This window comes from Lathamus discolor, chromosome 3 (genome assembly GCF_037157495.1).
Source record: "Lathamus discolor isolate bLatDis1 chromosome 3, bLatDis1.hap1, whole genome shotgun sequence".
In the NCBI taxonomy this organism is placed as follows: Eukaryota; Metazoa; Chordata; class Aves; order Psittaciformes; family Psittacidae; genus Lathamus; species Lathamus discolor.
Window position 1 is genome coordinate 17,501,824 of NC_088886.1, and position 12,166 is coordinate 17,513,989.

Genomic DNA, 12,166 nt, shown 5'->3' on the forward strand with positions numbered 1-12,166 from the left:
GCCTCTTGTGTTAAGATTTAATAATTATTATTATAACAACAACATTTCAAAAACGATGAGTGCATTGTACACAAGATCTGGTATTCAGTGCTTTTGCTGGACCATTTGCTCTGCGAGTGTCAGTGTACTGAAGACCTGGGGAGTGAGTCGTAAGTGGATAAAAAACCCAGCTGGGACACTGCTGCAAGGAGGGCAGGGGAGAGAGAGGGCAGCAGGAGGCTCAGAATCGAACAAAGGTGGCATCGATCTGCCGGACAGTGGGGAGGGTCAGCATGATCTTGCGCCGGTACTGGGGGTCCTTCTGCAGGGGGTTTCGCTCCAGATAGACTGTTTCCAAGTTCTTTGCTCCCTTCAGCTCATCCAGGTCGCTCCAGCTCTCGACCAGATTATCATTCATCTGCAGAGCACACACAGGCACCCTCACACACACAGGCACTGCCAAAGTAAGCATGGTGAGCAGGAAACTACCCATAGCAGTGCTGGGAAAGCCCTACCCAGACACTGAGACAATCTGTAGTGTCCCAGCCCATACGCTGTTCATTTAAGGGTCGGAAGTCTTTGTTAACTGTTTCTTCTACTGTAACATCCATCGTTACTTTCATGACTTCCCAGGAAACATTAAAAAAGGTCCCAAACTGACGTGAGAACTGATGTGAGAAGTGACATTTTCCCCTCTCCCCCACAAAACCTGCTCCTCTACACCAAAGAAAGCACTGAGCTCTCCTGTTCAGGCTCTGCCCCGCTCAGCCTGGGAGCTGCCTCAGTGGTGGCACTGCAGAGGGATTCCCATGCAAAGGAATGAACGCTTCACCTGCCTGGGCAAGAAAGGCAAGTGTGCAAGGTGGCCATGTGCTGTCCAACCTAGAGACTTCAGCCACCTGTTGCTTTTGAATACAGAGGCAGTCACTAGACCACCACCACCTTTAAAAATAGTAACATATATATTACATAAAGGATCAATGTATTTGCCCTGGTACCCCTCAACAACTGTAGCTCCTTGCACTGGGCATCCACAGTAAAGTGGGAAATTTGTAGAATCATAGAATAATTCGGGTTGGAAAGGACCTTAAGATCATCCAGTTCCAACCCCCCTGCCATGGGCAGGGACACCTCACACTAAACCATCCCACACAAGGCTTTGTCCAACCTGGCCTTGAACACTGCCAGGGATGGAGCACTCACAACCTCCCTGGGCAACCCATTCCAGTGCCTCACCACCCTTACAGTAAAGAGCATCCTCCTTATATCCAATCTAAACTTCCCCTGTTTAAGTTTTAACCCATTACCCCTTGTCCTGTCACTACAGTCCCTAATGAAGAGTCCATCCCCAGCATCCCTATAGGCCCCCTTCAGATACTGGAAGGCTGCTATGAGGTGTCCATGCAGCCTTCTCTTCTCCAGGCTGAACAGCCCCAACTTCCTCAGCCTGTCTTCATACGGGAGGTGCTCCAGTCCCCTGCTCATCCTCGTGGCCCTCCTCTGGACTTGTTCCAACAGTTCCATGTCCTTTTTATGTTGAGGACACCAGAACTGCACACAATACTCCAGGTGAGGTCTCACAAGAGCAGAGCAGAGGGGCAGAATCACCTCCTTTGACCTGCTGGTCACGCTCCTTTTGATGCAGCCCAGGATACGGTTGGCTTTCTGGGCTGTGAGAGCGCACACTGCCGGCTCATGTTCAGTTTCTCATCGACCAGCACCCCCAAGTCCTTCTCTGCAGGGCCGCTCTGAATCTCTGCTCTGCTCTTCTCTTTGCTGCATGGCAGATAAGCAGCTCTGTTTTCTCCAGCTGTGTCCCACTAGCCAGTTCAGTGAAAGAAAACTGCTTCTTCATGGGAACTGGCAGTGTTCCAGCTGAAGAAGGCTTTGTAGTTAACACCCTGGTCTAAGATCCTGAAGAAAACCTGCTAGATCTTTCCTTTTGCTACAGCTCATCCCAGCATTACCTGAGCCAGGTCACTGGACCTTCAGATGTCTTAGTCCCTCCACTGGGGAGGTGGTGCTGGGAAACTGTCAGAAGATTCCTGGAGTCTCTAGGATTTGAAATTCTGCTTCCTTAAGGTGTTAAAGGACTTTATGTTTCAGGAGGGGGTGTCTCTGCATGTTTCCTGACCTGACTTATGAATGACAAAGGGCTTACCTATTTAGGGTGCCAGAAAGAAACAGAAGCAACCCTAAACAGTTATCCACCTCACAGGAATGGATGTAAGAAGATAGTTTTGTTTTCTTCATGACATGAACATGCGAACTCTGCTCTAAACAGGTACTGTGCTCTACTGCACTGGTGAGACAGTATCAGCTTGCCCCCATTACACTGTCATGTTCACTTAAGGAAAGATGAGATCTGCAAAAATAGGACACAGTAGGGCTGTTTCATAACCATCATACATGTGAAGGCAGGGGCTATCTCCTAGGTACAGACAGGCTCCTTAACACTAAGCAAAGCCCTGCAAAGAAGTTTTTAAGCTCAACTCTTTCCCCTGAGGAAACCGTCAGTTACTCTGTCCATGCAGACTGTCAAGATCTTAAAGCTGATCACCAGAACAGGAAGAATTTACTCCAAGACACACAAGTACACACCACCCTCCCACTGCTCCCTACCAGAAAGGCTTCTTTCACCATTGTAGACATTTCAGGAACAGCTCCAGGCTGTGCTTACCCAGAACTCCTGCAGCTCTGTTAGGTGACTGACATTTTCAATCTTCTTGATTCTGTTGGCTGCAATGTCCAGCATTGTGAGTTTGTTCTAGACAAACAAACACAGAAACATTAGATTGAGTTTCCTTTCATCTTCTCTGCCTCAGTTTTTCCAGGCCCAGAGCTGGAAACTGTCAGAAGCAGACACTTTATTGCCAGCCTCTTGCACGCAGCACAAGAACTCTCGCTGCCTAAACATAGCAAGGAATACTGTTTTAATTCAGCTGGGTCACTGACCTCCCAGTCCCTCTGGAAAAAATGAAAGCAATCACTGGCCAGATGGCAACTGCCAGCTGAGGACTCCTAAAAAGTGAGCTTTCCTTGCAGCACATTAAGAAGAGAAACCCATTAAAAATCAGCTCTTAAGTGTCTTCTTGAGCAGCAGAGTTGAAAAACTTTTGGCAGGAAGAAAATCAAGTTTTAGAAGTTTTATGTTTTCCTGCCTTGCCAGCCAACTAAGTTCCAGACTGTCTCTGCTCTCTCACAATGCCATCTACTGTCAGGCAAGAATGAAAACATTACAGGCTTCTGTGAAATCAATCCTATCCAGACTTCTAGAAATGTGTGTTTACATGAAGCCACAAGCCACAGCTTGTCTCTCTTAGTCCCAGCTCCAGCTGCTGTCACACTGAGACCTCCTCCTTGGGTATCTACAATCTGGTGTCCGAAAGGCTGCAGCAGAGACAGCCAGCTGTGGCCATCAGTCTCTCCACTGCTGAAGATCAGCCAGGCTACTGCATTAATCACATCTCGTCTTTCGCCTCCTCAGGTCATGACAATACATCTACTCCAGAAGCTCTGGAGAAGCTTCACCCATGCAAGATATTTTAACATAACAAATACTTAGATCTTTGTGGTCTTCTGAAGAGACTGAGGACCCCAAATACAAATGGGGAAGCTGAGGAACAAAAGCTTCCAGACAAACACAGCCACTAACAGGAGCAGTGTGGGGCAACAGCCCTGTCCCACACTTGGCAAGAGCCTGCTCACATTGTTCTCCAGTCCCTCGATGACTTCAATGCCATTGTGGCTGAGGTACAGCTCACGCAGATTCACCAAGCTCTGCAGCCCCTCGATCTTGGTCAGACGGTTATTCTGAAAGCGGAACAACAGTTTAAGTCCACTCTAAACAAACTAAAACCCAGGGGAGTTACTGAAGAAAAAGCATGTATTTCATATATTCATCCATCTGAAGTATGGATGGGCAGGGGAAATAGTCTGCTTGGGTCCACACTGATCTCATGAGCTCAGCTTGTTCCATCAAGCCAAGGCATTTAAGTTTAGAAGAATCAGACTCTGAACTTCCCATCAAAAGTTGCAGCCTGAAAGTTTTCCACTTGGTGTCTTTGGACAGGCCTAGGTCTTAATAGCATTAATTCTTTAAGTCTTTTCAATGGAAGGGTCAGAACAGGAGTTACAACACTTCAATCCCAGTACACTCCACAGAAGATTATTCTTTACATCCTATAGAATAACGATGCGCACAGGTGCTATAACATGTAGTGAGCATGCCTCACCAACAGCTGTAAGAGGTACCAGAATACACTGCCATTGTCATATGGACGAGAAGATGACTCAGTGAAAGAAATTTGTTGAGTGTCTTTTATTCCACCTTTTAAAAAGAAACTTTCCATCAGCTCGTTAAGGACAGATTTCATTTAGTACAGGCTTGTTCACGTTTCTTCCCTCTTCAGGAAGAGGTTAGTGACACCGAGCCCATATAACAACTCCCTGGGCGTAACTCATTTGGTGTTATTGTAATGTGTTAGGAAACTGTATTTCAGGAAGGAAATGGAGGATAACATAAATTTCCTGTCTTTCTTGCATAAAAATCAAGTATTTGTTTTATAATTTTATCAGTGCCTGTCAATCTCATTTAGTATGTAAGAATGAGAAAAGTCAGCACAAAAAATATCACACTTTGTTCCAGTACAGGAGTTTGACTCAAACACTGAAGACCTGCTGATTCAGAAGAGCTTATCATAAATTACAAGGCTGTTCATATAACCAAGGCTGTTCAAACGTAATAGTACAAAGTAGAACTATTACCTGTATACTGAGCACAGTTAAGTTTGTCAGTGCATCCAAGTTCTGGAGCTTGGTGATTTTATTCTTTCCAAGGAACAGACTGTCAAGATTAGCCAAGGCATCGATGTTTTCAATTACCTGCAAAATGACCAAAGGACACAGTGTTATTGCTGCGATGCAGAACTCCAACCTGTAGATGTGCTTGACATTTTCTAGCCTTAATCCACAGAGCTGCACTCCTGAGAAACACAAACTTGTCAATTCCACAACACAAAGCATGCACAAGGTAGGGCCTCCCTTGTGACCCAAGAGTAAGTGCAGGACTGTGCAGCGACAGTGAACCTCAGCTCATGTGACAGCTGGCTTGTGGCACTGCTATTCAACACAGCGAGGGCTGTGTCACTGCCCCAGCTGTTGCCTGTGCTGCCCAGGCAGCAAGAGCAGAGAATGGAAAGGCTCAGGGAGCACTGCAAATGACATTCCCTGTGCCACAAGGTGCATTCTGGGCAGGAGACGCTCATTTGTGAAGCAAGAAAAATCTGTCACTAGTGAATGGAAAGAGAATCTGGAAGAAGAAAATACAACTTGCAAATGCCCACCCGTGACCACATAAGACAGAGACAAGCTCTTCAGCTTATCTGCACAACAGCTATCATGAGCAGGGTTAACTGTATCATGGGTGTATGTGTTCATATATTTAACTACTGACTACATATTCTTCCTACTGGCAGAACACACACAGACCAATTAAAGTGATGTACATGTTTTAAATATACATGCTACTGGCAGAATATATACGCTACACCAGTTTAAGTCCTGAGCTCAGCCTTCAGTGAGAGAGAGTAAGGATCTCTGTGAGGCATCAAGAATTCTTTATTTACAAAGGAAGGGGCACCAGAAAGCATGAAGAGAAGAGAGAAAAAAAGGCAAGAAAAGGGAAAAGGGTGGGCTTTAATAAAGGCTCCTTTAAACTGAAGAAAACAGAGGATTTGGGTGCTTGGTACCTTGTGACATCTCAGCTTTCCCACATCCTTTTTGTCTGGCAGTTTCAGAGACTAGTAGTGCTGGTAAGACAGGCTACTGAGTCCTACCACACCTTAGGCTACTGTGTGTTTGTGTGTGTGCATATTTACCTGCACATGTATAAAGGAAGAGGAAGATGGACACAAACACACACACTATGAATTCAGAGATACCCTCTGGAAAGGAAAGCAGCTTTTCAACCTCTATCCCGCAACTGCCACCAGATTCAACATAAGATGTTTATCAGCTCAGATTTGGATTCACCCTCCTTCTAGCCTGTGGACTTACCCCTGTTTTGACTTTGCAAGAAAATGATAGATTTGCTGCTCATTGGTAGCTCCCCCAGCCACGAGGAGGAAATACTTGTGACTCTTGAGGATACTGAGAAGATATAGTCAGGGGAAAAAAACAGTCCTTAAAACTATAAAAAAGCCACAGGTAAGTGAAAGTATGAAACAGATGGACATGAGGGGAAAAAGATCTAAGGAGCAAATAAATAACTGCTTGCCTTATAGTTGCCTCAGTTCAAGTCTGGAAAAAAGCATGAAATGTGTCAGCTCAAGCATGAAGTTCTGCCTCTCCACCATTCATACAAAAGGAACAGAACTGCAAGTGCTTAGTAAGTCGTGACTGACTCACTCCAAAAGGTTAGAGTTTGCAGCAAAATGACTAAGACAGCATTACTGCGGAAGCTTTAATGCACAGGGGATGAGTATATGAGGCACCTCAGAGCCAAGAACGCTGCCTGAACAGAGTCCATAGGCTTTTACCCTAAAGAGTAAGAATATGCCCACCTGTAAAGCACAAAGCAAGGGCACCTTCCCAACAGAAAGCTATAGAGTTCTAGGCACCCCAATTAACATGAGATGTATTTCTTCATGCCTGGCCTAGACACAGGTTAACCACTCCAGTAAAGCCATTAGCAGCATAGAGCAGAGGTGTCTGAAGAACAGAATTAGCAGATAAACAGAAAAACACTGCTAAAAATGAAGTAATTTAAGAAGCTCACCAATTCCACAATACAAGCATATGTATGTTACCCATACAGTGATAACTCTGGGCTCTGGGTTGTTTTGTTAATATGCTCAGGCTCAGTGCTGAGAAAACACACAAAATAAAAGTAACCTAATTGTTTAAAAGATATTCTTTGGCTTGACAATATTAGTGGCAATGTACCACCTAAGTATCAATTCAGAAATCTAGCTGATTTGTTTCTTTTTGCAGAAGGTAGTGATGCTTAGATATGGAAGACAGCACACTCTTGCTTAACCCAGCTTTTGAGGTGTAAGGATCAGTGTGCTTAGCCTATAGCTGAATAAAGGAAAGTGCCTCTCTCTCTAAATCATGTTTCCCCTACCTACATAAATTCCAAGGTTCCTGATCACTCACCTGAACTGGCTGATGTTCTCACACTCTAGATTTATTCCCCTAAGTAATTTCATTTACAAAATAGAATTTGTTTTTGATGGAAAATAATTCAGTCCAATTTACCTTTAGGAGCAAAATAAATTTTTTCCAATTCATAAAAGCAGCATACATGTCTGCCTTAAAAGGCTGTTATAATAGCTGAAATTTGCTTTTCCAGAAAGAGAAGTGTGCTTGCACAAGGCTTGAAATAGAGAGGACAAACAGTTCTTTCCCTAATTTGCTCTTTCAGCCTAACAAGTAATTTTTCAGATACTATAAATGAGGAGCACCAACTTACACAATTTTCAGACTTAAATGCACTCATCTGTTAGAAGTATTATCTAAAGTGTACAGAATTGGAAAAAGCTTCTAAAGATCAATAGTTTACTTTGCACGTGGCTAGTCTTTTGTGTCTTCTCTTTCACCAGTTCTCTTACAAACTGGGCAAAATGCAGGGAAGCATACCTTAACGAAGGACAGACTAGTCAGAACTGCTTCTCCTTAAGTGGAATAAATTTTAAATCACCTACATTGAAAAAGTCACAAACTTTATGATACAGAAGTACTCTGTAGCAGGAGGAAACCATCACCTGCAAAAGGCAACACACATGGGTTGCATGAGTTTGCTAAAGAGAAATTAACAAACAGTATTTTAGTAGCCAGCCACTCCATGCACACATGATTAAAGCACACAGCATGCACAGCAATAGGCAATTACACATTAAATGACTGGAACAATAACAAGAACAAAACTCCAAGTGCAAGTCAATGAAGTGCACTTTCAGAAAAGGTTAATCCCAAGCCAAAGAGCTCAGAACTCTCCAGCTTACATCTTGCAGAGCAAGCCTACCCGAATTCGATTGGATCCCAACTCTAACATCTGCAGCATCTGCAAGTTGCTCAAATTCTCAATTTTGCTGATTTTGTTGTTGACAAGGAAGAGTTTTTTAAGTTGGCTAAATTGATCAAGTCCTTCAATGTGTCGCAGAACGTTAAAGGAGATGTCCAGGATCCTGAGGTAAAACAAAACAAAGGCCACTTCAGTCCATCAGGTGCAGATGACTCTGGAAGAGACACTTGTAAATTGGTGGAGAACCTCACTATCTGCAGAGATCGGATTCTCCTAGGTCTTAAAGCTATAGTCATAAGTGTTATTTATTTTTATTGGAGATGGCAACAAATATAACTTTCAAGATACTTCTATAGTGTGTCAGGGAAAAAAGATAGTCTGTCACATGCAGAAGACAGCCACTGTTTTGCCCAGCCATGCAGTACCACTGTGGGAGGAAGCCAATCTTCACTACTGAACACTCCCTGGGAAAGATACATGCCTACATGATCTGCCTTTTACAGGACGATATCAAGGCCTCCCCTAAGCATGAAACTGTGAAGAGCACTCCTCTTTCCCTAACACCCATCATAAGAAGTCCTAATCTCACCTGAAATCTCTTGTCAGGAATAAAAGCCTGTTATACCAAGCTCTTGCTGCCAAGAGCAAGGGGTGCCTGAGTGCTTCCACACCTGCACAGAAGTTGCTATCACCTATCACTCGAACTGCCTTATGCAGCACGTGTTTCATTTCCAGCTGACTGTCCCTGGTGAGCTTCAGGTTAATGAAACTAGTTGACTGCACAGTTAAATGTTAACAGATAACAGACATTACCCTTCGCAGCACCCAACTGAATCATGAGAAAGGCCTGAGTGATAAACACTGGAATAAGCGCAGCCTGAGTAACTCAGTGCACAGCAAACCACCCTCAAACTAATCCTGGTGATTCCCCTGGACTCACTCAAGTTCCACCAGAGACTCCAAGTTCTCAATCTTCCGAATTTGATTGTCATAGAGATCCAGTTCCCGCAAGGTCTGCAATTGCTCCAGGTTCTCAATGCGCTTAATCAAATTCTGACGGAGACACAGAGTCTAATAGTTGGGGAAAAGTTTGAAAACAAACAGGAAAATGGATATGAATGGCATTCAGATAATAAAGTGCTTTGGCTTTTTTTCCCCATTAAGTTCTGTTGGGTTTTGGTTTGGGGCTTTTTTGTTGTTGTTGTGTTTTGTTTAGGGCTTTTTTGTGGGGCTGGTTTTTTTTGGTTGGTGGTTATTGGTTTTTTTAATAGAATCTTTTCTTCTTTCATTCCAACTCTACAGAAGGAAATCTTTTACCACACAGATGGTCAGACACTATAACAAGACCTCAGAGAGACTATGTAATCTCCTTCCTTGGAAATACTCAAGAGCTTGGCTGGAGAAGGCCCTAAGCAACATGCTCTAACTGAACTTACTTTGAGCAGGGCTTTACTAGAGCTCTCCAGAGGTCCTTTCTAATCTATATTATTCTGTTAAACTTGCTGTGCATGTACAGAAAGTACCCCTTAGGATAAACCCTGATGTGTTTTTTCTCACTCACTTATAAAACCAACTTGTAAAACCCCAGGATTTTCATTACTTGACAAATAGATAAACACTATCTCCTTCAGTTAAACCTGAAGTGAACTCATCAGGATCTCAACCTATATCTGCCCTCTTAAAGGTCATTCTCAAATTCCAAGAGGCATTCTCTATTCCTTAAGACTGATACCTTCACTTTCTTGAGCACCTCAAATCCTTCAATCTTCCCAATTCGGAAATGATTCAAGTCAACATCCTGAAAGAGAAATGGAAGGATTCAGAAGTTGTTTTAAAACACTTTTCAAAGACCAACCTGGTACTTTGTTCTAAGGAAAATGATAGACTTACAAAATGTGTAACACATTAAAACTTCCCTTCAAAAAGCTAGTGAAAACAGGGTTTGGTACATGATTTTACCAACCCCAGGGGAAGCAGTCTAAGTCTGCCTAAGTCTGTCAACTGAAAACACAGTATCTGTGAAAAGGCAACAGCCCTTTCCTGAGTCTGAGCATTGTTTTGCCAAAATCAGAAATCTTTTGCAGTAATTTCTGAGTTTACTGAGACAGACAAATTCTGCTGTCTAGCATGAGTGAAGTGTTGCATAACATTCTCTTACCCACTTTGCTAGCGCTGAACTGGAACACACTTAGCTATTTTCAGTTCCAGGTGTCACATTAACAGGAACCACTGATAGTTCAAATAACCTGGTCATTCTGTGAATGTTAACTCTGCACTGGCAATCAGCCGATGCACTTCACATCCGTGCTGTCCTGCCTCAGAAGTTCCAGTTTTGCAGGTCAGTTAATTAAAGAGAAATAGAGCACTTCACCCCACCCACACTCAAAACCTCTGCAGCTAACTGGCTCATGAGGCTGTCAATGCCAAGACACAAAGCTGGCTAAATATCTGTGCCAGTTACAAATCATAGGTTTGACAGCAGCAATCAGCTCACTGGTAGCCAGCACCTCCAGAAGAATTAGATCTTTTAACTGGGTTTCAATACTTGCCTTTGCCTAGACCTTTTCTTCCTGCTGTATAAAGCCCGTAAGGACAAAAATCTGCCTTTACCTCAGCTTCTGGGTCCAGGCTAATTGTTTCCATGTCCACTGGTGTCTCTGCTTCTTCTGCAGGAGAAGCAAATATATTATGAAGTTCTACCTGACAGCTAAGGAAGATAACAATGGCTAACATCTAGAGACGCAAAGGGAGCAAATGCTCCTCAGAAGATGCACAGTTCAGGTACTCTGTTTCATCAAAAATATTCTTCACCTATTTGGCTTTCATGGTGACAGCTAAACACCAAGCTCTCTTAACAGAAGTTTTGCCTAGATGCAAATGACATGCCTGTGTGGCTGCTGGATAATGCTGCCTGAAGGCTGGGGCAGGATTCCTTTTCTTTACACTTATGGCCATCATCCCCCTGATATACACCTCCCAGAGTGCCTGTGCTCCTCTGATAACCTAAAACATGGCCAAGAACTCTTAACTGTCTAGTGACAGTGCCAGGAAGGAACAAGTATTTCAGCAACCCCACCCTTATCTTTTCTTTCCTAATTACTGTCAGCTTTTGTCAATGTTGTGCGCACACCTGCATAGATTTTTTTCAGTGGTGTTCCCACGGATCTGGGTCAGTCTTATTCAAGTTGTTTATCTACAACCTGGATTAAGTCTGCTGATGATACAAAGCTGGGTGAGTGGCTGATACACCTCAAGGCTGTGCTGCTATCCAGCAGGACCTTGATAGGCTGGAGAACTGGGCAGAGAGAAGCCTAATGAGGTTCAACAAGGGCAAGAATAGGGTCCTGCACCTGGAGAGGAAGAACCCCAGGTACCAGTACAGGCTGGGGGCTGACCTACTAGACAGCTGCTCAGCTGAGAGGGACCTGGGAGTATTGGTAGGTGGTAAGTTGACTATGAGCCAGCAGTGTGCCCTTGTGGCCAGGAGGCACAAGAGTGTCCTGGGGTGCATTGGGAAGAGTGTGGCCAGCAGGTCAAGTGAGGTGATCCTCCCCTTCTACTCAACCCTGGTGAAGCCACATATGGAGTACTGCATCCAGTTCTCGGCTCCTCAGTACATGAAAGACGAGCTACTGGAGAGAGTCCAGCAGAGGGTCACAAAGATGATCAGGGGTCTGGAGCATCTTTCTTATAAGAGACTGTGGGAGCTGGGCTTGTTCAGTCTAGAGAAGATGAGACTGAGAGGGGATCTCATTAATGAATATAAATATCTCAACGGCAGGTGCCAGGAGGATGGTGCCAGGCTCTTTTCAGTGGCGCCCAGCAAGAGAATGAGAAGCAATGGCCATAAACCAAAACGCAAGAAGTTTCACCTCAACTTGAGGAAGAACTTTATGTTCAGGGTGGCAGAGCACTGGAACAGGCTGCCCTGGGACATTGTGCAGTCTCCCTCTCTGGAGACATTAAATACCCACCTGGATGTGTTTCTGTGTAACCTGCTCTAGGTGGGCCTGCCTTGGCAGACTAGATGATCTCCAGAGGTCCCTTCCAGCCCTAACAATTCTGTGATTCGGTGGACCTCCCTTCTTTTGTTTGACTGAACTCACTAATATGCTAGAAAAACACTATCACGCTGCATACTTTTTCTTGGAAAATGTGTTT

General features: G+C 44.1%; 1 protein-coding gene across 3 annotated transcripts in view; it reads right to left on the bottom strand.

Annotated features, from left to right (window-relative positions):
• PPP1R7 (protein phosphatase 1 regulatory subunit 7) overlaps positions 1 to 12,166 on the bottom strand; it is a 17,195-nt gene continuing 5,029 nt past the window's right edge. For all 3 annotated transcript variants that reach the window (XM_065673834.1, XM_065673835.1, XM_065673833.1), the window contains 8 exons: positions 10,616 to 10,671; positions 9,738 to 9,803; positions 8,946 to 9,076; positions 8,006 to 8,168; positions 4,747 to 4,863; positions 3,688 to 3,792; positions 2,660 to 2,746; positions 1 to 397 (listed from right to left, as the gene is read on the bottom strand). In XM_065673834.1, coding sequence (XP_065529906.1) covers positions 221 to 397; positions 2,660 to 2,746; positions 3,688 to 3,792; positions 4,747 to 4,863; positions 8,006 to 8,168; positions 8,946 to 9,076; positions 9,738 to 9,803; positions 10,616 to 10,671 — 902 coding nt within the window. In that variant the 3' untranslated portion in view covers positions 1 to 220. The remainder of the gene's footprint in view (positions 398 to 2,659; positions 2,747 to 3,687; positions 3,793 to 4,746; positions 4,864 to 8,005; positions 8,169 to 8,945; positions 9,077 to 9,737; positions 9,804 to 10,615; positions 10,672 to 12,166) is intronic.